This window comes from Simochromis diagramma, unplaced genomic scaffold, assembly GCF_900408965.1.
Source record: "Simochromis diagramma unplaced genomic scaffold, fSimDia1.1 OVJJ01000176.1, whole genome shotgun sequence".
NCBI classification, from domain to species: Eukaryota; Metazoa; Chordata; class Actinopteri; order Cichliformes; family Cichlidae; genus Simochromis; species Simochromis diagramma.
Window position 1 is genome coordinate 8,240,008 of NW_024386892.1, and position 25,815 is coordinate 8,265,822.

At 42.0% G+C, this 25,815-nt stretch overlaps 2 protein-coding genes across 2 annotated transcripts in view; one reads left to right on the plus strand and one right to left on the minus strand.

Moving 5' to 3' along the window:
• Positions 1–3,573, plus strand: part of LOC120734996 (secretin receptor-like) — a 34,761-nt gene extending 31,188 nt beyond the window's left edge. The window contains exons 11-13 of the mRNA XM_040034174.1: positions 1,008–1,146; positions 1,410–1,451; positions 3,161–3,573. Coding sequence (XP_039890108.1) covers positions 1,008–1,146; positions 1,410–1,451; positions 3,161–3,325 — 346 coding nt within the window. The 3' untranslated portion in view covers positions 3,326–3,573. The remainder of the gene's footprint in view (positions 1–1,007; positions 1,147–1,409; positions 1,452–3,160) is intronic.
• A 15,764-nt stretch (positions 3,574–19,337) lies between these two features.
• Positions 19,338–22,679, minus strand: LOC120734997 (acyl-CoA-binding protein-like). The gene is made up of 4 exons (XM_040034175.1): positions 22,546–22,679; positions 20,758–20,875; positions 20,320–20,382; positions 19,338–19,685 (listed from the first exon to the last, which is right to left on the minus strand). The coding sequence occupies exons 1-4, from the start codon at positions 22,558–22,560 to the stop codon at positions 19,612–19,614; spliced, it is 270 nt and encodes an 89-aa protein (XP_039890109.1). The 5' UTR covers positions 22,561–22,679; the 3' UTR covers positions 19,338–19,611.
• Between the last annotated feature and the right edge of the window lie 3,136 nt (positions 22,680–25,815).

Consider the following 25,815-nt stretch of genomic DNA (forward strand, 5'->3'; position numbering starts at 1 on the left):
AGTTTCCTGTTTTATTGTGAAGGTCTGTGTCATATGTGAGTGTGCTCAGTTTACGTTTCCCCTGTCCCGTCAGCTCAGATTCCTCCCAGCTGTGTTGCCCTCCTGTCTCTCATCCCCTGATTACTGGTGTGTGTATTTAAGCCCTGTGTGTTCTCCTGCCTGTTGCTGGTTCGTCTGTGTAACGCCGTGTCAGTCTGTGTTCCTCCGTGTCAGTCTGTGTTCCTCCGTGTCAGTCTGTGTTCCTCCGTGTAACGCCGTGTCAGTCTGTGTAACTCCGTGTAACTCCGTGTCAGTCTGTTACCCTGTGTTCCACGGTGTCAGTCTGTTACCCTGTGTTCCACGGTGTCCTGTTCCTCGTCTGCGTCTCTCTGTTATTCATCATCCGTTGTCATATGCTCCCAGGTCTGTTATTTTTAGTTCTCCCAGTTTAGGTGTCTTTAGTTGTTTGTTATGCCCCACTGTTTGTTTGCCACTACACCTCTGTAAATAAAACCACCGGTATCTCATCCACTGCCTGCATCTTGGGTCCTCCTTCTAAATCCACACGGCTCGCCTCGGCAGCCGTGACAGTCAGATCAAGCTGCTGAGGTGAATTTGTGCAGCTGAGCAGTTACGCCCTGTGTTGCAGTTTGCAGCTAGATGTGTTATTTTATTTAAAACCGAATGCCCTGACTCACAGAACCTGGAGAAGAAAACACATGTACGTTCCTCTTTAACATTCGGGATGAATCGGTGTTGCGGAGTTTCTGTGTCACTCAACCTTTTGGTCAAAATTTTAAAAATGTTAGCTTATATTCTAAAAATGGGCAAAAGGGCCGACATCTGCTTCAGTTTTGATTTGAGGTCCATTTGTGTTTAAGTTTGCTCTTTTTGATCACAGGTTTTTATTTTTTCCTTTATATCCCAGTGGTCTGTGTATTATTATTTGTCTGATATTTTCAAAGAGGTTTGTAGACTTTCTCACTTTAATTCTAATGGTTCATACACTGTTATTCTTCAAACAACAGGAAACTTGCCAAGTCATCCTTCCTCCTGGTGTCGCTCTTTGGCTTACACTACATTCTCTTTGCTTTCCTTCCACACAAAGTCCGCGGCAGGACCTATGAAATCTGGAACTTTATTGAGCTGGCTTTTGCTTCTACTCAGGTACAGTAAAGCCAACTGTAAGCTGTTGTCTAATCACCACCTTTAATTTTCTCCTAACACAGAAGTCTATTTGTACACGGCAGGAACATTGGTGTGTATTTGAACAGTGCATTTGTTTCTGCAGAGAAGAAAGTGTACTTTAAAGAATCATTTGCTGCATTCAGCAGCTTCATTGTATGAGAGACTAGAACAGGAAGCTTCTAAAAATATCCACATGCACTAACAGCAGCCTGTCAGTTATGTTTCTGTACGTGTTGTTTCAGGGATTTGTCGTAGCGCTTCTGTACTGTTTCCTGAACGGGGAGGTAAGGTTTATTTTTCCCTTTATACCCATGAAACATTATGTTGTCATTTCTAGATGTAAGCTTACTGTTCACATGCAAAATTACAGAAAATGAACTTTTCAAAGTCTAATTAGCAGTGCGGTGGTTGTACCATCCTAGAAACAACCTAGAAATAGTCCAACTTTAAAAATGACTGAACACATTAGGTAAACAGCTGGCACAGAAACAAACACTGCATTTATATTTAATTGCAAAAGATTCCTAGAAGAAAGCACTTTGATTTATTCAGTACAGACCAAATAAACAGTCGTCCAAGTTTTTCTTAATGAGCTCACACAAAGGCAGGGCAGGCCCAGATCTGTACAATAACAATATATGAGATCTTCACTATTTGTAACAAGTGACACTTTGCCTGGAACCACTGCATGTGTGGACTGCAGGCATCATAACATTTTTCTAAAAGCCTGCTTTTAGAGAAATAAGAAATAAAAACTAAAATTGCCCAAAGTGGCCATTTAATAAAGAATCACAAGGTTAAGGTTGTTTGATAGTCCTGGTCCCAGTGTTAATTTTTCTCAGGCTCATACAACATCTTTCCCCATGTACACCCAGGATTTTTTACAGTTTAAATTCAACTTACTGTTGAACCTCCTGGAGTTTTGGCACTTTTACACCAATCAGTACACAAGACATTGCTGACATGATTAGTTCTTGAAAAATCAAATGGAAAACGAAAACGAAAACAACAACAACGACAACAACGACAACAACGACAACAACAACAACAACAACAACGACAACAACAACGACAACAACAACAACAACAACAACAACGGCTGTGTGATATGACCAAAATCTCATATCCCGATATAAGGCATTTATAGTCCCGACAACAATATATAATAACAAAAGTTTTACATTTTCTGTAAATTCTGTGAATCTCGGGCAACTCGACTTGCGTGACGTGTTTTCAGCTGAGCGTGTGTATCTGGAGTCGAGTGTTACATAAGTTGTAACGGCCTCAATTTTCTTTGTGAGTACTTATTCCACGCGTGCTGCGGGGAAAAGCCTGTTCTAAGCTCTTTTTTTTCTTCTTTTTTTTTTTAGCACCTGACGGCTCTTTTTAGCTTCTCTTTTGTAAACACTCTGCATTCTGTCATGTGATTCCGTTTATTTTGAAAAATCTCAACAGGATCTTCGGCTTTATTGTGAAAGGTTTTTGTGGAAATAAACAGCGGACGGCAGAGCCACGCGATGGTTTTACCGTCGTTGTTGCTAACGACAACGCATAAAAACAGTCATTTGTCCGTAGTGTGGTTATATTAAATATAAGAAAAAGAGAGAACGTCTTGAAACTCTACAGTGACCATCAAAACGATAAAATAAATATTACCTTAAACAGTTTATTTTGCAAAACAAACAATAGCGTAATTTGAAACGATAGACGTTTTCATATCATCATCCGATATATGTGGTTATATCGAACAGCCCTAATAAAAACAATAATAATAATAAACCCATATAGTAATTAATATGTAATATCTGGGAAAGTAACACTTGGCTTTTAATTTTATGGCCAAGAAGTGAGGATCTGGTGTAATTTAAAAGTCTAAATCCACAGAAAATATTTCTTCTTTAAACACAGTCAGAATGGTGATAATCTTAAAATATAACTGCGAGCCAACTTTTCCACAGTGTAGCAATAATTAATAGCAATAATTGTTCTCCAGGTGCAGAACGAGATCCAAAGGAGGTGGCGGAGGTGGAAGATGAAGCACCGCGTGCAGTTGGAGCACAGGAGGAAGTGCAGCAGCATGAGCCAGAGCAGGGGTGGCCCCACCAACATCACTCTTCTATTTAAATCAGCCTCCACACCCGAGTCTGGTCTGGTGTAGCATGATACGAGGTTCCTCAGCGAGAGAAATACGAGATGATGTCTTCTCCATTTTAGACACAAATGTGTGCAAAGAAGGCAGAGCAACAAAACTAAGTACACTTTTCCAAATGTATCTGAAATATATATACAATCCTCATACACTCACATGTTAAAATATCCAGGTAAATGCCTCTGAACGGGATGTTTGCATCATGACACAACAAATGTAGTACTATATATATATATTAGGGGTGCAACGATACACAAAATTCACGGTTCGGTTCGGTTCGATATTTTTTCGATACAAAAAAAATTTTCATGCCTTTTTAATTTGTCATTTATTAAAATTATAAATATATATTTTAACTCAAAAGTACAGTTTTTAAATTTAACCCTAACCCTTGTGCGTGTTTTTTATTTTGACAGCGAATGCGCACCTGCGGACCACTTATGTGCAGCCCTGGTTATTTAGCTCGTCATATTGCAGCCACAGAAATTCTTTTGTCCATGAAACCATAAAGCTGCACTTTCTTTTTGCCTTATAGTCTGATTTGTCATAACTTCTCCGTTTTGTGGTAAGCTTTTCTTTGGCTGTCACTTCTTCACCCTGACCTGTCTTATTTGGCTCAGCAGAACTAAAATATATATCGTGCTGCTTTTACACACGCACTCACATAAGCTCAGCGATTCTCTGCGCGATCAACCTCTCACATGTTTAAGCTTGCTGCGGGAGATTTCACTTGTCATGTTTGCATAGTAAGCTAACAATTAATAAGACGATGTCAGAGGAATTGGTGCACAAATTATCATCACTCACAGATCAGTGCTGTCGCTCTCTATACACAGTTCGCACGATTGCAAAGTGAAAGCAAAAAAACAAGCGCAAATTCAAACGCGACTTCAATATGTCACATATTGACAGTGGCTCACAGATGCCAATGACATAATTACCCAGCTACATTTCTGAAAGAATGCAAAAGCATTGACATATATTTTCCTTCCTACAATAGCCCGACGGGCAGGGAAGAGATAGATTTTGGTAGCCCGACTGAAAAAAATCGCTAGCTCCAGGACGTCGGGCTAGCGATATTGCAAGCCCTGTATCTGATTGAGGAATCACTCATCTTTGGAAAAGAGAGTTTATTACAGAGAAATGTCTCTTTCCAAAATAAAAGCTATACTATCCGCTTCTTCTGGGCTATATTCTCAGCAGCATAAGGAGAATCATGTGCTAACAGCTGTCTAAATGACTCGGCTAAAGTTAGTAGCATGCTTGTTGTTTTGGTCTTTGCACTAGGATGATGTCGGCGTAAATGTGCAGTCATATTCGTTGTGTTCCCACTAGTGCTTTCAGGTTGATCTCGTTGAAATGACCTTAACGCCACAACACGGCAAATCTCCGTTAACAAGCTACCGCCGATCGCCCCGTGTGTGGGGCTAGACGGCCAACACGTTAACGAGCTAACTGCGCTAACACACTAGTTCACACCAATGTAATTGAGCATTGCATGGCACATCCAACATACTGTTTTACTTTAGTCCATGACTCGCTTACCTTCAGGGTCATACCTCACATGAAAACCAAAATAATTCCAAACGCCAGATCTGAATGAGGGTGGGGGAGGTTCATGTGTCTTGCTAGCTTGCCCTGCGCTCTTCCTTCTGACTATGCTGTCTGTGTTGAGCGCTCAGTGGATCTGCGCTCGACAGTGCAGCCTAGGCGGAGTAGTCGAACGCAGATTCACTGAGCGCTCAACACAGACAGCATCGTCGGAAGGAAAGTTGATAAAATAAATTACAAATGTTGTATTGTTCGATACATATGCGTACCGAACCGAAAGCACTGTATCGAACGGTTCAATATCGATACGAATATCGTTGCACCCCTAATAAATATATATATATAGATAGATAGATCTATATCCCATTCATAACTGTACAGTGTGTAAATTATGAAACATCATTATTTGGATATTGATAAGTATCCAAATAATTCTCTTCAGTGTCAGCCAGTTTCTGTTGGCTCGGTCTGACCTCTGCTAAAGCAGGACACTGAGTGGACCTCTCCTGTTTGTTGTTTGAATATTTTAATTGAATTATCTGATGAATGATAATGCTGCTGAATATGAAGTCAGTTCTGTAGTTTTAGGAAGTAGAATTCTAGTATTTTATCTTTCTTAGCACTAGTTATATATAATATGTTGCAACATGCAGGGTCTTGTTAATGTTATATGAGAACTTGCAAAATAAAATGTGAGAATGTGTAAAACATGTTGAAAAAAATTAAATGCTAATGTAACAATTGTCACCTGGCAGTTTGTTGCTCTCTGCCAGGTGATTGGCTAAAGAGCTGTGAAAAGGTAGTGGGTGTGTGGGGTGAGGTCAGCACTCTTCTGTGGAAAAAACCAGAGGCGATTAATTGACTCGGGTGCGAGTGGGTCTACTGTCGGTAAGAGACTTTTGCCATTTTGTTTGGATCATTTGTTATTGTAGGTGCTGATTTTTAATGTGTGTCGTTGGACTTTTTAGTGTGACCACGAGTTTTAATGGAAGAATTGATCAAGCCCTAGATCGACTGCGCGCAGGGAGACTGATCAATATTGTAGGTATATTGAGTGTGATTTAGCTTTGTGATTTTGAATGGTTTCATAAAATTGATATTTTATTGGGTAATATTTTAATCGATAGTGCTGTTTGTGTTTTTCAGCTGTGCTGTCTCTGATGTCCCTTTTTTTTCGTTCTTTTGATTGATTTGGAATTTTGTTTGTGTTGTCCGTCCAGCTGTAAAGACGGTTATTGATTGGGAGTGAGTTGTGTAAGGGCGGACTAACCTCCTTCTTTGTTTTTTTGTTTATTTGTTTGTGCCACTTCCCTTTATATTCCAGATTACGGGTCATGCATAGCGCTGCTTCCCAGCTGTGCTGAGACCCGAATTGTTTGCAGAGCGTGCCACAGGTGAATCGATTGCAGTGTCGCTAAGCGGGGTGTAACGCTTTGCAGTGTTGTGTAATTTTCACACCATTTGTGTGGTAAGTCTCATGTGCAGCTGGGATATCAGCAGGATGTGCTGTAAGTCCTGTCTGGAAATAACTGGGAATTTGTATGTTTAATTAATGTAATAAATAAATTATCAATTTATTTCTTTGCCCCGTTTACTCATCCCTTGTCCTCGGTTACATTTTGGCGTTGTTAACAGGATTCAAGGGAGTGGCCATTTTGTTTGTTTTTTTGTTTTTTGTTTTTGTAAGGGCAGCAGGGACGGGTTTGTAAGATTGGAGCGAAGGAGCAGCCAGGTCTCGATCGCCATCATGGAGGGAAGTGAGCAACAAACAATGGCCCGACGTATACTGGAGTTGGAGAATGAACTTAGAGACTTGAAAACAGCATCTGTGGGTACAGAGAGGCCCTCGACGTCAACAGGAGCTTCAGGAAGTGAATCAGAGACTGTGAGACACAATCATGTGGTATATGTTCAACAGGATAGAAAGTTGCCATTATTTTCAGGGAAGTTGGACAATATGGGCTCACTGACTCTAGATGAGTGGACTGAGCAAATGAGAGACTTTGTGCACACGAGAGGCAGAACAGAAAAAGAGCAAGCTCAAATGATTTTTAACCATTTAGAGGGTACCGCACGCACTGAGATGAAGTTTTTACCAAAGGAACAGAAAGAAAATGCTGAGAAATTTTTTGATACACTGAAAGAAACTTACAGTTGCTTAGATTCCCACATTTCTTTGCAATGCAGATTTTTCAATCGTAGAAGGTGAGTCTTTAATTGACTTTTCTCATTCTTTGATGGCCTTAATGGATCAGATTATTAAAACGGATGAGGAAGTTTTGTGATGGTGTTAGAGATCAGACACTGAGGATCAGGCTGAGAGATTTGATTAATGCCAATCCACAGTGGACGATTCGTGAGCCGAAGCAACCAGGTGGATGGCACAGTATGAGAATCAGCCTTTTAGGTCCAGATATAATCAGTCTGTTTCAGTTTCTGCAGATATGCAAGCTTCTTGTGAAAGTGTAGATTGTAGAACATCAGAATATGCTGAGTTGGTGTCCCTTTTTAAAGCCCAACAGCCCAAAACGGGGTGTAACGGTTTGCAGTGTTGTGTAATTTTCACACCATTTGTGGTAAATCTCATGTGCAGCTGGGATATCAGCAGGATGTGTTGTAAGTCCGGTCTGGAAATAACTGGGACTGTATGTTTAATTAATGTAATAAATAAATTATTATTGGCTGTGGCTACAATGTAGCTGCCATCACCAGTGTGTGAATGTGTGTGTGAATGGGTGGATGACTGGATATGTAAAGCGCTTTGGGGTCCTTGGGGACTAGTAAAGCGCTATATAAATACAGGCCATGAGATGGAAAAAGATAGTGTGCACTCACCAGGTTGGAAAGTTATTTCCAAATATCTAAGAATCTGGGATTCAATTCCATTTTATTTATATAGCGCAAAGCACAACAACAGTTGATTAAGGCGCTTTATATTGTCAGGTAAAGACCCTACAATGACACAAAGCTCCCCTTAAACAGGAAGAAACAACCAGCAGAACCAGACTCAGGGAGGGGCAGGGCCATCTAACCAATTGATATTATTCACAAGTGAGACTGGAGCAGGACAGATAAAGGGATGTGTCCGAGTCTGTTGTGGTGAACAGAGAGCTAATCATTAAAGTAAGTCTACATTCCTACCCTCACCTATGGCCACAAGCTGTAGGTAGTAAAATGTTCCAGCCGTGTCCTACTGGAAGGAGACGGGGGCAGACCCATGACTAGGGATGGGTATCGTTTAGGTTTTATCCGATACCGGTGCCAAACTGGTACTTTTGAAACGGTGCCGGTGCTTAACCCTTCAGAGCCGGTTGGAGCGGGCACGCTCTGTTTTGCGTAACTATTTTTAAATCCCGGTAGCTCTGCAACCACGTAAGCTAGCGCAATAATTTTTTTTGCATATGAAACCGGAGGAGTTGTACTTACATCTGATGCCATCAGCTTGTCCTCGGTCACAGTTTCCTTCCACATATAGCTGCATAAAAAGCACTTGCAGCAACAAAAACATAATATTCCAGAAACACGCTTTGCCGATCCGATCAGCTGTTCATAACACTTCCTACGTTGGAATAGACGTCAGCGCGAACTTTTGCATGTCCGTCATTACCTGCCCGAAACCGGAAGTGACGTCATTTTCGCGGAAAATGTAGGGGTTTTTTTACCATCAGGGCCTCAGGGCCTATACTGGTGTTTTTAAAAGTTATGTTTGACTTTATGACTTTCTGCGTCTTTTCTGGGATGCTTAGGACTCATATTGCACTGCTGGAAATAGTTTATTTTGATGCATATGCTGCTTTTTTGCAAATTTATATAGTATAATATTTATTTTTGTTTTTCCTGCAGAATATAAAAATTGGTGTATTTCAAAAATAAAACTATGAAGACACTCAAAATAAATTTCCTGTGGTAAGAAACTATTTTGTGCAACTTTTTTGTATTTACAGTTTTGAGGGATAAGCCTCTTAAATTTCTCTAACTAGAAATATATGTTAAAAAAGCAAAAACGATTTTCAATTTTTTTGTAGTTTATTGCACTTTTTTGCAATTTATGTAATTACTATGCACTTAATGAATACATATTATTAAAATCTGGGCTATAATTGTTGTATTGATGTATAGCAACTTGAAATGCTCCCAAAATGGCACCACACCATGTAAAAATATAATATAAGCTCTGGCGGACTTGGTTCTATGGTAGGTCTTAAAGGGTTAAACGGTGATTAAACAGGTGCTTAAAGAATGGAGAACACAAACTTTGTCCAAAAACCTCTCATGTTCAGCTGTTTTTTTTTTAAAATAGAATTAGAATAGAATAGAATTCAACTTTATTGTCATTGCACATGCACAGGTACAGGGCAACGAAATGCAGTTTGCATCCATCCAGAAGTGCTTTAGTGATATAGATATATTACAATAAATATTAGCAATAATATAGATATGTGAGTATATTACAGAAATGGGTCTATTATGGTATGTTATAATGTACACGGTATGAAGTATGTTGTGAATATTCTATAACTATAAGTATGTACAGGCTGTAGTGAGTACAAGCTATGTACAGGCTATGAACAGGATATAAATATGAAAAACTATACAGAATATGAAATAAATAACTTTACAGAATCTGAGATATACAGCTATACAGAAATGGGAACTGTGCAAGTTGTAAACAGTTGTAGGGTTAAAAATTATCGTATGTACAGAATGATTATTTACACAGAGCTATACAGTAGTGCAGTTAAGATAAGTGAGGGTGTAGATAGTTTCTACAGAGGCTATATAAAGTGCTAGTGGTTGTGAGTGGTGGTTCAGTCCATGTTATTATTGTGTGTTTGAGGGTACAGTTGTCCATTGTGGGTGTGTGTATGTTCAGTCCATGAGTTTAACGTGGGTCAGATGTCAGGAGGCAGAGTTCAGGAGTCTGACAGCTGCGGGGAAGAAGCTGTTCCGGTACCTGGTGGTCTTAGTCCGGAGGCTCCTGTGGCGCCTCCCAGAGGGCAGGAGGGTGAAGAGTCCATGTGATGGGTGACTGGGGTCCTTGATGATTTTCCCAGCCCTTTTCAGACACCGCTTCCTGTAGATGTCTTTTATGGCAGGAAGTGGTGCTCCGGCGATGCGCTGGGCAGTTTTCACGACCCTCTGCAACGCCTTCCGGTCCGAGGCAGAGCAGTTCCCGTACCAGACTGTTATACAGTTGGTCAGGATGCTCTCGATGGTGCAACAATAGAAGTTCACCAGGATGTCTGAGGACAGGTGGTTCTTCCTCAGAGTCCTCAAGAAGAAGAGGCGCTGGTGAGCCTTCTTGACCAGCTTGGAGCAGTTGGTCGTCCAGGTGAGATCCTCGGAGATGTGGACTCCCAGGAACTTGAAGCTGCTCACATGCTCCACAGCTGTCCCCTTAATGTGGATGGGTGGATGTGGGTCAGCATTCCTCCTGTAGTCCACGATGAGCTCCTTGGTCTTCTCGGTGTTAAGCAGCAGGTTGTTTGTGTCGCACCACTCAGCCAGACGATCCACCTCCTCCCTGTAGGCGGCCTCATCGTTGTCACTGATGAGGCCAATCACCGTGGTGTCATCTGCAAACTTAATGATGGTGTTGGAACCATCAGCAGGTCTGCAGTCGTGGGTGAAGAGGGAGTAGAGGAAAGGGCTCATCACACAGCCTTGTGGTACACCGGTGTTCATCGTGATTGTAGATGAGCAGCGGTTATCCAGCCGGACATGTTGGGGGCGGTTGGTCAGGAAGTCCAGTAACCATTTGCAGATGAGGGAACTGATGCCCAGGTCTGTCAGTTTCCTGATGAGTTGTGAGGGGTGGATTGTATTGAATGCTGAACTGAAGTCTATAAACAGCATTCTGGCGTAGGTGTTGTTGTTGTCCAGGTGTGAGAGGACAGAGTGCAGTGCGATGGAGACTGCATCCTCTGTGCTCCTGTTCTGGCGGTATGCGAATTGGTGGGGGTCCAGGGTGGGGGGGAGACAGGATTTGAAGTGTGCTAGGACCAGCTGCTCTAAGCACTTAGTGATGATGGGGGTGAGTGCTACTGGGCGGTAATCATTGAGGCAAGATGGGTTGGAGTTTTTGGGTATCGGGACGATGGAGGTGGATTTGAAGCAGGCCGGTACCACAGCGTGGGCCAAGGACAGATTGAATATGTCTGTCAGCACTCCTGCAAGCTCCCCAGAACACGCTCTGAGAACACGCCCGGGGATGCCATCAGGACCTGCAGCCTTGTGGACATTGATCCTGCTCAGCACCGCTCCTACATCGGTGGGGGAGAGAGTCAGAGGTTGGTGGTCTGGCGTTATGTCTGCTTTGGTTGTGGTTGTGGGGTTCCCTCGCTCAAAACGAGCATAAAAGTTGTTGAGTTCGTTGAGGAAGGAGACATCAGAGGATGCGGGGGAGGGTTTGGTGGTCCTGTAGTCTGTAATGGTCTGGAGTCCTTGCCACATGAGTCGGGGGTTGGAGTTGGAGAAGTGTTCTTCTACCTTCTTTTTGTAATGGTGTTTGGCTTTTTTGATGCCCTTCTTTAGATTAGCCCTGGCTGTGCTGTAGGCGTGTGCATCTCCTGACCTAAAGGCAGTGTTGCGGGCCTTCAGGAGGAGACGAACATCCCGGTTCATCCAAGGCTTCTGGTTGGGGTACATGGTGATCCGTTTCTGGGTGGTGACACTGTCTGTGGTTTCGGAGATGTAATCCAGTACAGATGAGGCGTACTGGTCCAGGTCTGTGTGGGTGAACATATTCCAGTCTGTGTTTTTAAATCTGTCCTGGAGCACTGCGTCTGTCCCCTCTGGCCACACTTTAATTGTCCTCACAGCAGGTTTCACACGTTGGATGAGTGGTGAATACCGAGGTGTGAGGAACAGGGAGAGATGGTCCGATTGTCCAATGTGGGGGAGGGGTGTGGCTTTGTAGGCTCCAGCCAGGTTGGAATACACATGGTCTAAAGTCTTGTCTCCTCTGGTGTGGCAGGAGACATGGTGGAATCTGGGGAGGACTGTCTTTAAGTTGGTGTGGTTGAAGTCGCCAGCAACAATAAAAGCAGCCTCGGGGTGTTTATTCTGGTGTTTGTTAATGGCTGCAGAAAGTTCTTTCATGGCCAACCTAGCATTAGCGTCGGGGGGGATATACACGGCAGTGAGTATGATCGAAGTGAGTTCTCTGGGGAGATAATAAGGTCTGCATTTGACCATTAAAAACTCCGCATTAGGTGAGCAGTGACTCTCAGTAGTAGTGGAGTTCATGCACCAAGCATTGTTAATATAAATGCACAAACCTCCACCTCTGGTCTTGCCGGAGTCATCTGCTAGCCTGTCGGCTCGGTGTGTGTGGCGTCCTGCTAACTCGATAGCATTGTCCGGGCAGCTGTTGTTCAGCCATGTTTCGGTGAAAAACATGACATTTGAGTCCATAATCCGTCTGTTGTTAGTGATGGAGAGCCGTATCTCATCCATTTTGTTTGCCAGAGAACGGACATTGGCGAGAAAAATACTGGGTAAAGGCAGCCGGTGTGGTGTTAGCTTTAGCTTAGCCCGTAGCCCTCCGCGCCTACCTCGCCTTTGTTTACGATCTCGGCGCCGTCTGCGTGCACTTCCGCCCGGCCGGGGAGAGTGGGCAGCCTCCGGTGTTCTGGATAACAATGTTAGCCTTTTCTGCAGCTATGGGGCATATACAGTGGGGCAAAAAAGTATTTAGTCAGCCACCGATTGTGCAAGTTCCCCCACCTAAAATGATGACAGAGGTCAGTAATTTGCACCAGAGGTACACTTCAACTGTGAGAGACAGAATGTGAAAAAAAAATCCATGAATCCACATGGTAGGATTTGTAAAGAATTTATTCGTAAATTAGGGTGGAAAATAAGTATTTGGTCAATAACAAAAATACAACTCAATACTTTGTAACATAACCTTTGTTGGCAATAACAGAGGTCAAACGTTTACTATAGGTCTTTACCAGGTTTGCACACACAGTAGCTGGTATTTTGGCCCATTCCTCCATGCAGATCTTCTCGAGAGCAGTGATGTTTTGGGGCTGTCACCGAGCAACACGGACTTTCAACTCCCGCCACAGATTTTCTATGGGGTTGAGGTCTGGAGACTGGCTAGGCCACTCCAGGACTTTCAAATGCTTCTTACGGAGCCACTCCTTTGTTGCCCGGGCGGTGTGTTTTGGATCATTGTCATGTTGGAAGACCCAGCCTCGTTTCATCTTCAAAGTTCTCACTGATGGAAGGAGGTTTTGGCTCAAAATCTCGCGATACATGGCCCCATTCATTCTGTCCTTAACACGGATCAGTCGTCCTGTCCCCTTGGCAGAAAAACAGCCCCATAGCATGATGTTTCCACCCCCATGCTTCACAGTAGGTATGGTGTTCTTGGGATGCAACTCAGTATTCTTCTTCCTCCAAACACGACGAGTTGAGTTTATACCAAAAAGTTCTACTTTGGTTTCATCTGACCACATGACATTCTCCCAATCCTCTGCTGTATCATCCATGTGCTCTCTGGCAAACTTCAGACGGGCCTGGACATGCACTGGCTCAGCAGCGGAACACGTCTGGCACTGCGGGATTTGATTCCCTGCCGTTGTAGTGTGTTACTGATGGTGACCTTTGTTACTTTGGTCCCAGCTCTCTGCAGGTCATTCACCAGGTCCCCCCGTGTGGTTCTGGGATCTTTGCTCACCGTTCTCATGATCATTTTGACCCCACGGGATGAGATCTTGCGTGGAGCCCCAGATCGAGGGAGATTATCAGTGGTCTTGTACGTCTTCCATTTTCTGATGATTGCTCCCACAGTTGATTTTTTCACACCAAGCTGCTTGCCTATTGTAGATTCACTCTTCCCAGTCTGGTGCAGGTCTACAATACTTTTCCTGGTGTCCTTCGAAAGCTCTTTGGTCTTGGCCATGGCGGAGTTTGGAGTCTGACTGCTTGAGGCTGTGGACAGGTGTCTTTTATACAGATGATGAGTTCAAACAGGTGCCATTCATACAGGTAACGAGTGGGGGACAGAAAAGCTTCTTACAGAAGACGTTACAGGTCTGTGAGAGCCAGAGATTTTCCTTGTTTGAGGTGACCAAATACTTATTTTCCACCCTGATTTACGAATAAATTCTTTACAAATCCTACCATGTGAATTCATGGATTTTTTTTTTCACATTCTGTCTCTCACAGTTGAAGTGTACCTCTGGTGCAAATTACTGACCTCTGTCATCATTTTAAGTGGGGGAACTTGCACAATCGGTGGCTGACTAAATACTTTTTTGCCCCACTGTATGGTATCACTCTTGGCTGGAAGCAGTGCTTAAACAATGGAAAAAACACAAACTTTGTCCAAAAACTTCTCATGTTTAACTGTTTCCCTCTTTTTCTTTGGTCATTTTAGCCTTTTTGGCCAGGGTGAAGGGAGTATCTGCCATCAAACAAGAAGACAGCCACATGTAGCTATGATGATGTTTGCTAGTTCACCTTACTGCATTAATGTAATAACATGGTGAGCCTACTCAACGTAAATTACACACTAACAACATTAAGCTACTCACGCAGAGAAGAACGGCTGCTGCTGCCATCATCATCCTCATCATTTCTGCTACACTGGCAGGGCTAGGGGCCAGGACTCTCCTCTTCGTGTTTTTGGGGGATGTTGCAAACTCCGGGTCCGATAACAGGCACCACAACCGCAGTAGATGCGCTCGGTGTGAGGTCTCGCAGCAAGCTATCAAATACGGCGCATTTCTCGGCTTTTAAAAAAAACGCTATGCGTCGCCAGGTGTTTTATCGGATTTGAGGTGTTACCTCCTTTGACAGTATCACAGTATCAGCTTAAAGCACTTGTTGCAGGCTGCTGAGTTTGCATCTTTTGCTGTGAAGTACAGCCAGACTTTTGACCGCTTCGCCTTGAGCATTTTTAATCTGTAGCTCTGCTCTAAAAGAACGTACGTACCTGGACCCGCCTACTATCCTCGGAAACGTAAAATGATTGGCTAGAATCTAAAGTGTATCACAGCTCAGGAAAAAAAGCACCGAAATAAAGCACCGAAATGTGCGCTGCTTTTCGGTCTGGTTACTACCGTTAATGTCAGAACCGGTGCCATCATGGCACCGGACACCGGTACCCATCCCTACCCACGACATTACAACTTGATATGAGATTACAACTCTTGGCTGGCTTGGGAACTCACTGGGAGAGTAAGGTTTGGGTATCTCTGCTTAGACAGCTAGCCTTGCAGCTATGCAGCCCATTTGATTAAAACTTAGGGACTTATAACCATTTCACTATGAAATAAAGACTTATTTCATAAAGTAAACTTCATGTGCTTTATCTATAACGGCTCTCCTCTTGGATACGAGATTGTGGATACAAGCAGCAGCAATGAGCTTCCTCTGAAAAGTGGCTGGCCTCTCCCTTAGAGATAGGGTGAGAAGTTCAGTCATCCGGGAGGGAGTAGAGCCGCTGCTCCTCCACATCGAAAGGAGCCAGCTGAGATGGTTCGGGTATCTGACAAGGATGCCTCCTGGGCGCCTCCTGGGTAAAGTGTTCCGGGCATGTCCCACTGGGAGGAGGCCCCGGGGCAGATCTAGGACGCGCTGGCGAGATTATATCTCTCGGCTGGCCTGGGAACGCCTTGGTGTTCCCCCGGACAAGCAGAAGGAGGTGGCTGGGGAGAGGGAGGTGTGGGCTTTTCTGCTTAGGCTGCTGCCCCCGCGACCCGGCCCTGGATAAGCAGAAGAAGATGGATGGATGGACTCTCTTCTGAATCACCTACTGATTATATTCACAGTATTTGTTCACTGAACAAACACTTCTTTAGGGATTTGCTACCTTAGCTTAGCTCATAGTCAACTTGCTAGCAAGATGGCCTCATTTTCCTGCTCAGTTTGGCAGATTTTTAGCTACACTTCGGCCTCCTTTTGTAATAATGTAATAAATGTACCATTTTTACAGTTCTGCTCACTGAATTGGAGAATTGGAAAATACTGTAGCTAATCAGGCCCCTGTAGTCAGTTTGGACAAACATAGTTTAGCCACCATTAGCTTCCCCCCCAAGAGATTGTCCCAAGCAGCCAGGAAAACAGACTGGGTGGGTTACCGTGAGGAGAAAGCGTAGTCCTAAACAGAAGCCCCTGGTACACCACCAATCTATTCATGTCTCTAATTGTTTTTGCCCACTAGGAGAATACTTTGGTTATTTGCAATTCTGTTTTGAGTCTTATGAAGTTAGCCATACAGTAAGGATTGTGCAAGGGGCGAGAGCAGGCAAGACTGAATGAAATTACAATTTACATTTTCAGTAATAATAATAATAATAATAATGGATTGGATTGGATTTATATAGCGCTTTTCAAGGCACCCAAAGCGCTTTACAATACCACTATTCATTCACTCTCACATTCACACACTGCTGGAGGCAGCTACAGTTGTAGCCACAGCTGCCCTGGGGCAGACTGACAGAAGCGAGGCTGCCATATCACGTAATGACATCCGGTTACATCCATCAAAGTTTGCTAAAATTAATAATAATCAGTGTGTGTAACACTTGTCAGTTACCATGGAGTCACTGCCAAAGGTGGGAAGTAATGAAGTACAAATACTTCATTACTGTATTTAAGTAGAATTTTCAGGTATCTGCACTTGAGTAGTTTTTTTCTGATAAATTTTTATAATTACTCCCTACATTTTTACACAAATATCTGTACTTTCTACTCCTTGGATTTTCAAAACAGGCTCGTTACATTTGTTTAATGCATCTGAGGGGAGTTATTATTTCAGCATTCAAACCTCAGAGTGATTTGATCCTAAACAGTAACATGTTCATGTGTTAATCACCAGGGGATGATGCATGAAAGAGGCAAAACTGTGTGCCTTAGTCAGTCTCCATCAGCGTAACAAACATCAGCAAACACACAAACTGTTTGTGCGCAGCCTGTCCCACAATGTGTTGCTAGCTAAAGGTCCAGCTGCTGTATTTTAAAGAAAGAACTAACTTCACTCAGAGATGGAAGACGATAAGAAAGATGGGACAGGAAGAAGAGAACTTAGATTTAAAGGTAAGGGCTGCTCAGTGGAAATGTGAAGCTTACATGTTAGTCCTTAAATCAAATATTGGGCCTGTACATGAAACATTGTGTTTTTTTATATTGCGAAACACAGTGCAAAACAATCTCAGCAAGACTAACTGTGTTATTTAAAGGTTGCATGAAAATCCTCTGCAGGTTAGTGCAGGATAAACAGGTCAGTTTGCTGCACTGTGATGGATTTACAGTAAAGAGCAGTGTGTGACTGTTTCATGGTCAGAGTCAAGTCACATCGAGTCCTGCAGGTTTGAGGGTTTCCCCACCAGCTGAATCCCACTCTAACCCTTCCCTACTCATTTTCCTGTTTAGAGGCAACGTCACTCTCTACAATGTAGGCAACAGAAAATAGAGCTATTTTTATTTTCCTGATGTTCTGCTTAAGTGATTCAAGCTGAGTAGCTTTAATTACAAACAATATTTAGAGTGAAAATAAGGTTTGCATTCAATATTATTTTATTATTACATTAATATAGCACAAGGTTCAGTTAGTTTGGCATAGAAATAGGTGGTAGAAATGTTCATCATGGAGCTGTTTCTTACTTTCTTACTTTGAGTATATTTCAAAGCCAGTGCTTCAACTTTTACTAGAGTATTTTGAACTCTAGTATAGACTAGTATAGAAGGGTAAACCACGCTATAACGTGGTTTACCCTTCGTGGCCTCGATGATGATTTTGTTGTGCAAGTTTGCATGGTTTTTTTTGGGTTTTTTTTAACAGGGCATTGTGTTCTGCGTCGGAGAAAAAAAAGTAAAGAAAAGCATCTCTAGGTCCAGGCAGGAACCAGAGATGCTCTACAAACTGTTTTGTTCCCAACTGACACATCGTTAGTTGTGTGTCTTGATGTCTTTGAGCCCGAGTCAATATCTGCCCATAGCACAAGAGGACCCATGCAGTGGGCAGTCCTCTTCAAGTGTCTCTGTGTCAGACCTGTAGACATCGAGCTCATTGAGCCTTTAGATAATCCAGATTTAAAAATGCATACAGAAGGTTTATGGTGATTGGAGAACCAGTGAAGTACATACACCCTAATATGGGATCTTCCAAACTCACACATGAGGTGCACATAACATTGTTGGTTGAGATCACAGCCATTGTGAACAACTGACCACTTCTGCCTGTGTCCAGGGATCCTACAGATTCACACCTGTTTCATTGCTTACTCAGAAAGTAGATCCATGTGATCCAAGTTTGACCATAAAGACAAAAGTGTCACAGGGTCCAAAACTTGTCTCTTACACTCAAACTGTTCTATGACGTCATCAGAGACTATTACCTTGTTCCTCTTCTTAGTTCTATGAAGCGTCTTGAGGCATCTTTTGTTGTGATTTGGCGCTATATAAATAAAATTGAATTGAATTAAATTGAGTTCTTCTTCACCACAGCCATTAAGTTTTTTTTTCACAAAATCCACTACATCCTGTCATTCTGCATTTCTGTGTAGACAATTGTTATCCTTTATTTATCCAGGTAAACGTGTCAATGAGACTGAAATTGTTTTCATACCAAAACACACAGATAAGCAGGAAACAATCCAAGTAGAGTTTTATAGATATAAAAAACAACCAATGGGGAAGTCTCTGGATACGCAAAAATAGCCACTTAGCAACAGGAGACAACAGTGGTTTACATTCCACAGTCAGTAATAAAATGTAAGGCACAAATTGTTATTAAATTGTTAAATTTGGATTACACAGCATTCATCACGGTAAATGTCTTTCTGAAAGTGCTGTAACTAATTAGAACTAATGCTAAACCACATCCAAGTCTTTATGGCCTCTAATTTTCTGCTTCTACTTTCAGCTAAAACTGAGGTTATTGTACTCGGCCCAGTATGGTATCCAATTAGATTCCTGCTCTGGGTGGCATTACCTTGGGTTACTAATAGCCTGTAATTTGTAATTATCAGGACGTCCTAAAAATCTCCTTTATCTCTGATATTTGGCTTCTCTTCATTGGCTCCCTGTTAAATCCAGGATCAAAATTTAAATCCTTCCCATTACATAATAATAATGATAATAATAATCAGGCCCCATAACTTTATAATACTTTATCACCCTATTAGAGCAGCTCACTCTTAGACTGGTGAGCTGACTCTTAGACTTATGGTTTGGGTATTTCAATGTAGAATGGGAGGCAGAGCCTTCTCTCTGGCTCTCTTCCACGCCTTGCCTTCCTCGTCTTCCTCCACTCAAGCCTGGTTCTGCTGGAGGTTTTTTCCTGTTATGGAGTTTTTCCTTCCCACTGTAGCCAAAGCTCATGACGGGGTTTTCTCTCTTTTCTTTGCAACATAAAGTGCCATGAGGCAACTGTTGTTGTGATTTGGTGCCATATAAATAAAATTAAATTGAACTGAACAAATACTTAAAAAAAAAAGCTGAAGATCTAAAATCACACTTTCAGATTACTGTTTATTGAAATGACAGGACTTTCTGCAGAAACACATGAATACTGAAACCTGATATATACACAGTTTAAATGTGTCCATCAGCAGCTACTTGGGTCAGTTTCTAGGACTAGAAGCCATCCACCAGGTGTTCATGTGAGCTGTTTATGGACACACTTGTTGAGTTTTAAGGCGTTTTAACGGTGCAGGGATGGAGACTGGTGCCAGTCACAGTCCACGGAGCAGATTTCCCAGCCAGTTGGTTGTCATCACACAGCATTATATTCCATATTTCTGCTTTAGCTCCTCCACCAGGCTGATGTACTCGTTCATGGCGTTCTCATTGCTCTTACCTGACAGACAAATTAAAAATGTGTTATGGAGGGAAAAAAAGACAGACAGACCGACTTAATGAACAAGCTAGTCCTGCTTTTGCTTTCAGAGACTCTTTTTCATAGTTTGTTGACATGAGGACTCAAAGCCCTGCTTGACAAACTCAACACTACAACAACTCATGCAGCCCTGAAAGGGGGCTGCATGCAGCCGAGTACAATATGCAATAATCCAATTTACTACAAAGGATGAGGAACGCACCAGCCCAACTTTTTTTAATCAAATGAGCTGCACTCCTAACTCTGAGGAAATCATCCTTTATGTTTAAGGTAACATCAACTTATTCAGCCTTTATGCAATAAAATGTACTGAAATTGTACTTATTAGTAAAATAATAAATGACAACAAGAAAACAAAAAATTAACAAATTTGTAATTCATTTTTAATTAATAATATAAATAAACTTAACATTTATTTTAGGTTTATTTATATTAGGTCATGTTTTTTTAGAATTACAGCTGGATATATTTCAAGTAAGCGTTCACTTTAAACATCATTTAAACACATCCATTTCCTTCCATTTATCCAGGGCCAGGTCACAGGGACCTGACCCAGACCCCCCTCTCCCCAGCCACCACCTCCATTCTTACTCACCCTTCTGCTTCTCCCAGGCATCCCATTTAGCTTTCCCAGTGAAATCAAACATCCCTGGACGAGCTTCAAAGACAAACAAAGCAAATTAAACAATTTAGTGGAATCCCGTGTAATGCATTTCAAATAAATATAGGACACATTCATTAAGGCCCAGAGTCTTCAGTACAGAGCAAAGGGCTGCATTACATTGCAACACAAAAACATAAGAAACACTACTGATAATTATCTAGAATATTTACATTTATGTGGAAATCTGAAAGTGAAACCACGATACACAGGAGCAGATCTAGCTCCTCAGAGAGTCTGTAGTACAGGTGTACGTCATGCATGTGCCAGTGGTTCTTATAGGGTGCATGTTCAGCGTAGCCAGTGTCAGACTCTTATCAACAGTTTGTGTGACAGCAGTAACAGTGCTGAGCGCAGTATGAAATCTCTCACATGTGTTCACATCACCCACGGTGGCCTGCTTGAACAGCGAGTAGATCTGCAACATCTCCTCATCAGTCGGCTTCGCCTTCAGCTGCTTGACCTCTGCTGCTGCTTCATCAAACTTAGTCTGTAGAAGACAGGACGACAACGTTGGGACAGTGCTACGTGCAAAAGGTAGATTTTTTTTCTTCCCAGCTGGAAGAGGAAGGACTTCTTAACACAGCTTTTCCACACATCCCTGTTTTACACTGGATGCTTATACCATTTTAATTTGCACACAGAAAGAAAAAACTAAATGTACCAGGGTCAAAATTATTAGCCCTCTTGTGCTGAGAGACAAAGCGACTGTCCGGGCCCAGTTTGCTGCTGACTGCTTGAGGTTTCCTTTCAAATTGTCACGTCCTTCTTTCTTAATGATTCCTTCTGCCTGGAAGAGATTCTACCAGGTCCATCCCCACAGCATAAGACTGCCATCAAAGTGTTTCACTGTGGGAATGGGGTTCTTTGGGGTTGTACACCGCCCTTCTTTCATAAAACATCTCTATGACCAAAAGGGCTCTAGCTTAATCTCAAAGGATGTGTTTCCAGTACGTGCAATCTTACTCCAGATTACCCATGGCATACTTCAGTCTGGACTGAAGGTGAAGTTTTTAATACTGCGAGTAAATAGAAGATAAAACTCTGTTTTAAAGTGGAAACACTTCATGCATGAAGGCTAATTTACCCCAGAGCCTTCCTCCTCGGCACAGTTTTCATTTATAAAGCTTTACAAAACCAAATATCACGGCTAACAGGTGGATTTTCCTGTGTCAGTGCAGCCAGCCAAACCACAAAGAACCGCTTACTGCTTAAGAGAGAGAGTGGAAGTCGACTGTATATAATTCCCCCTAACGATCAATAAAGTATTCTGATATCCTTAAATTCTGTAGATAAAACTGATTGTTACAGCTTGGAGAAATACAAAAGTGACCCCCTTAGTCCCGCTGTTTTCCCTGAGTTATGGTTACACAGTTTCGAGAGCACGTGGTGCTCCATGGTGTAAATTAGCCTTTACACATGATGTGCTTTATGTCCAAGTTAACTTGATTTGAGTATTACAAAGCACATCAGTGAACACTAACGTTCAGTGCTATGGGTTAATAAAAAGGTCCGTTTTTGTGGGCTGACCTGGTCATTTTTTTTCTGAAATAATTTGTTATGGTGTTCAAAAGAAAACTGGGATGTTTATAAATGACATTTAGGAAATGCTTCACTTCCTCTGCATAAAAGTAAAATCAGGATAGAGAATCAGTCTAGTCCAACCAGACAGTGAAACACTGTTTTAGAACTCGCAAGTGATCGGTGCAATAAAGAACCGTTTTACTCGAGCTTACATCACATTTGCCTTTGCCCAGTTTGCTCACATGGTTGCGACATTAGAGCTACCTCATTCTTGGCTAAGTGGGCTGAAGGGCAGACTGAAGAAGACGTTATAAATGCCCAGTGGGGTGATTTTTCTGAAGTCGTACTCCAGATCAGTCTGCTTCCTGCACAAACACTACAGACATGAAGAAAAGCTGCATCGGGACAATAGCTGCCCCGCAGCCATTGTTACACACCGACTTTTTCTGCGCCCTCGGGCTGCATGAGCTGCTCTGTAGCTGCTAACAAGTCGTTGAACAAAGACTCCGCACAGCTGTCTGGGATGCTTTCACTTCAGGACACACGGCCTGCAGCTAAACCGCTACATCAGCTAACGGTCTTCCTTAACAGAAGGCGGCGGAATAAAAACCAGTAATTTTATTCTTTTATACAGACCTGGAGCTCAGCCATGCTCGGTTAGTAGACAAACATAAGCCGGGGACTTGACTGTCAAACCATTTCCTCCTTCACGCCCTCCTTCCTATTGGCTAAACCAATAACGTACCTCGGCCGTTCACTGGATGACGTGACCGCAATTGGAACCAATCATGTACTTACAACCAGAGCAGTCGTGTCAGCGGGGTTCAGGAGTCACGCTGTCACGTGATACCCGGAGGCTTATGCCAAAAAGTGATCGTCCAACAACACATGATTTCCAATGTTTGTATGATGTCTTTACTCATATTGGTAAATAGACTGCACTCAGCAGGATTTACAAAGGAGTTATATATCCAGTGTATAGCCAGTCCGGTCCTTTTGGCCACTTAAAATATGTTTACTAAACTATTATTTTATGTGTTATCATTTCTGCTGCCCTCATGGCCTGATCTCGCTTAAAAAATTAAGTTTTAATGTCAACGAGACTTTTTTTTAACTGCTTAAATAAGGGACACTGCCAACAGCTAATTGCGACTTCTACCTTGTAACAGGAATGTTGTTTGTGGCTCAGATGGCTTGATATCATACACGAGGCATACATTACACTTATGGTTCAAATATTGCAGACTAACAAGTTATTTGTAGCATTTCAAATACGAGCAATCAATCGGTTTTTGGCAGACGATCACTATTTGGCACAACACTAGCAGTGCTTTCTGGAAAAACTATTAATGCATTGATTTACAATATACAATACCATATACAACTGTGTATGTGGATGCATCAATATATATGCACTTTAACAGTAAACTATGTGAGGATTTGCCTGAACAGTTACTGTTACCCAGTTACTGTTACAGAATTATTCTCTAATTCTGTAATATTGGATAAAACGCCAGTTATTGTCCTGCTAATGGTAACCGTGAACTGTACAGAACAAGTTCATTTTATCTGGGTGAGTTTTATTTTTAAACCTCTTATTGTCTTCAAGATCACATCTCAGTCTTGTGTGCTGCTATATCTAGATTATATTGCTAACTTCAAGAACTATTGCAAGGCTACATAAAAACAAGGTCCATTATGGTGACTGGAGACCCGAAACACGAGACATGCATTTATCCCCGCTTGCCAGTACATGATGTCCAACACCCCTAGATGGTAAGACAGGCATTGAGATGCCACCTCAACAGTACAAATAAGCTGTAAATATATATGGCCTGCCAGATACCCAGCTGGAACAATAAGCTGGTCACAAAAGGACATAGATGCGACTTGAAAATTCTATAAAATACATGGACTTCTCCGCCCAAGGTCTAGCACCCTAAGACATATGAGCAACAGACAGAGAGAGGGTGAGGATTAGTGCGTGTCAGAGGCATGCATGAATACATCAGGAAGATGAAGCCCTGAGATGAACTGTGCCTCAGGGAGCTGAGGACAGACAGTGATAAGGAGCATGAAGAGGAACTACTCTACATTACCAAAAGTATTTGCTCATCTGCCTTGTAATATGTTGGCTCACATTTTGCAGCTATAACGGCTTCAGCTCTTTTAAGAAGCTTTTCCACAACACTAAAAATAACTATTTAAATAAACATAAAGAAATAATGAATCATTAATTCAATAATGATCCACATGATTAAATTGCTTTATTTTATTTATTTATTTTTACTCTTTATTTTGAGTCAACATAAAAGAAGGGTAACAGTTCTCAACCACTGAAGTGGCATTAAGCCCTTTATATAGTGTCCATTTCCACCAGTTCCGTTCGAAGGCATCCAGTTTGATTCGTCATAGAAACTTCAGTTTATCTCCTCCATTATTTCACTTTCAGCGACTCCTTTTCAGCCAGTTCTTGTGATAACTTTCTTCACAGCCACAGTCATTATTTTAAACATGTAGATGTTCTCTTTTTTAATCATACCTTCTGGGATCAGACCAAGGTGTAAGACCTGTGGATCCCTGGGAAGTTCACACTGACAAAGTCCATCTATCAGCTCGGCAACATCTGACCAGTTTATCACTTGACCAAAAGAAGTGTAGGTGATTGGCCTTAATGTGACCACATTCTCTCCAACATTTTTTTTTTTTTGCTTTAACGTGTTTGCTTTTAATATAAAGTGTAATAAACGTATGGAATCCATAATCTTTCCGAGTTGGTCGTTGTCCCCTTTGAGGTTGGACCTCAGGTCTTTCAGAAGGTCACTCGGTGTTACGTCAGTCCAGGGTAGCCTTGGAGTTTCAGGTGGGCTAGAGTTAGCTTGCAGTGCTACTTCACTGGCTTTCGATGCTGATTTTCTTTTGATATTTTTGCATGGTTTGTTTATCATATTTGCCTCTTGTGAATCAGTTTCCCCTTTTATACCAATAGTGAATGATGAATCAACTTGTTTACTGGAGTTGAGTCCAACTTAATTTCATTGAGTTGATTCCTGCAAATGACAATTTTCCAACAAAAGAACTTAATGCTAATAGAAAGCAATTTATCAAAGTTGAAATCTGTTTCATGATTATTTTAAGTTCATGGTGTGATTAGAGTTATTCTTTGGATTGTTCAACATCAAGTCCAGAGTCTGGTTAACATAAAACTTTAATGGACTTATAACAACTTTCACATAGCTGTCACTCCATCCATCCTCTTCTGATTATCCTTATCAGGGTTGCAGGGGCGTCTGGAGCCTATCCCAGCTGTCATAGAGGCAGGGTACACCCTGGACAGGTCGCCAGTCTAACACATAGAGACAGACAACTATTCATACACACAGGTAATTTAGAATCACCAATAAACCAAACCCCACTAACAATTTAGTCCTCAGTCTTTGGACTGTGGGAGGCAGCCAGAGTACCCAGAGAAAACTTACACACACACATCATGCAAACTCCACACAGGCTTTTCTGTGTGGACAGTTAGTGGATTTGAACTCAGAAACTTCTTGGTGTAAGGCAAGAGTGCTAACCTTTAATGAGGTTTGAAATCTCGCATGATCGTGTGACATGACGAGTCCAGACAACTAACCACTCTTTCTGGATTGTATCACATCATCTCAACAAGAATAAATTTAACAAGTGTTAAGTTGTTGAATTTCATGCAGATTGTATATGATTTAATTATGTTCACCACAGAAACATATAATTATTTTGTTCAAATTCCAAGTTAGACTCTTGTAAACATAATAACCACCCAATTTCACTTTTTGAATGAAGGTTTAGTACTGCGTTTATGGGAACATTTGATCGTTCATCAGTGCATTTATGACGACAGGACATTTGTGAAGCATTGCCTCCTAT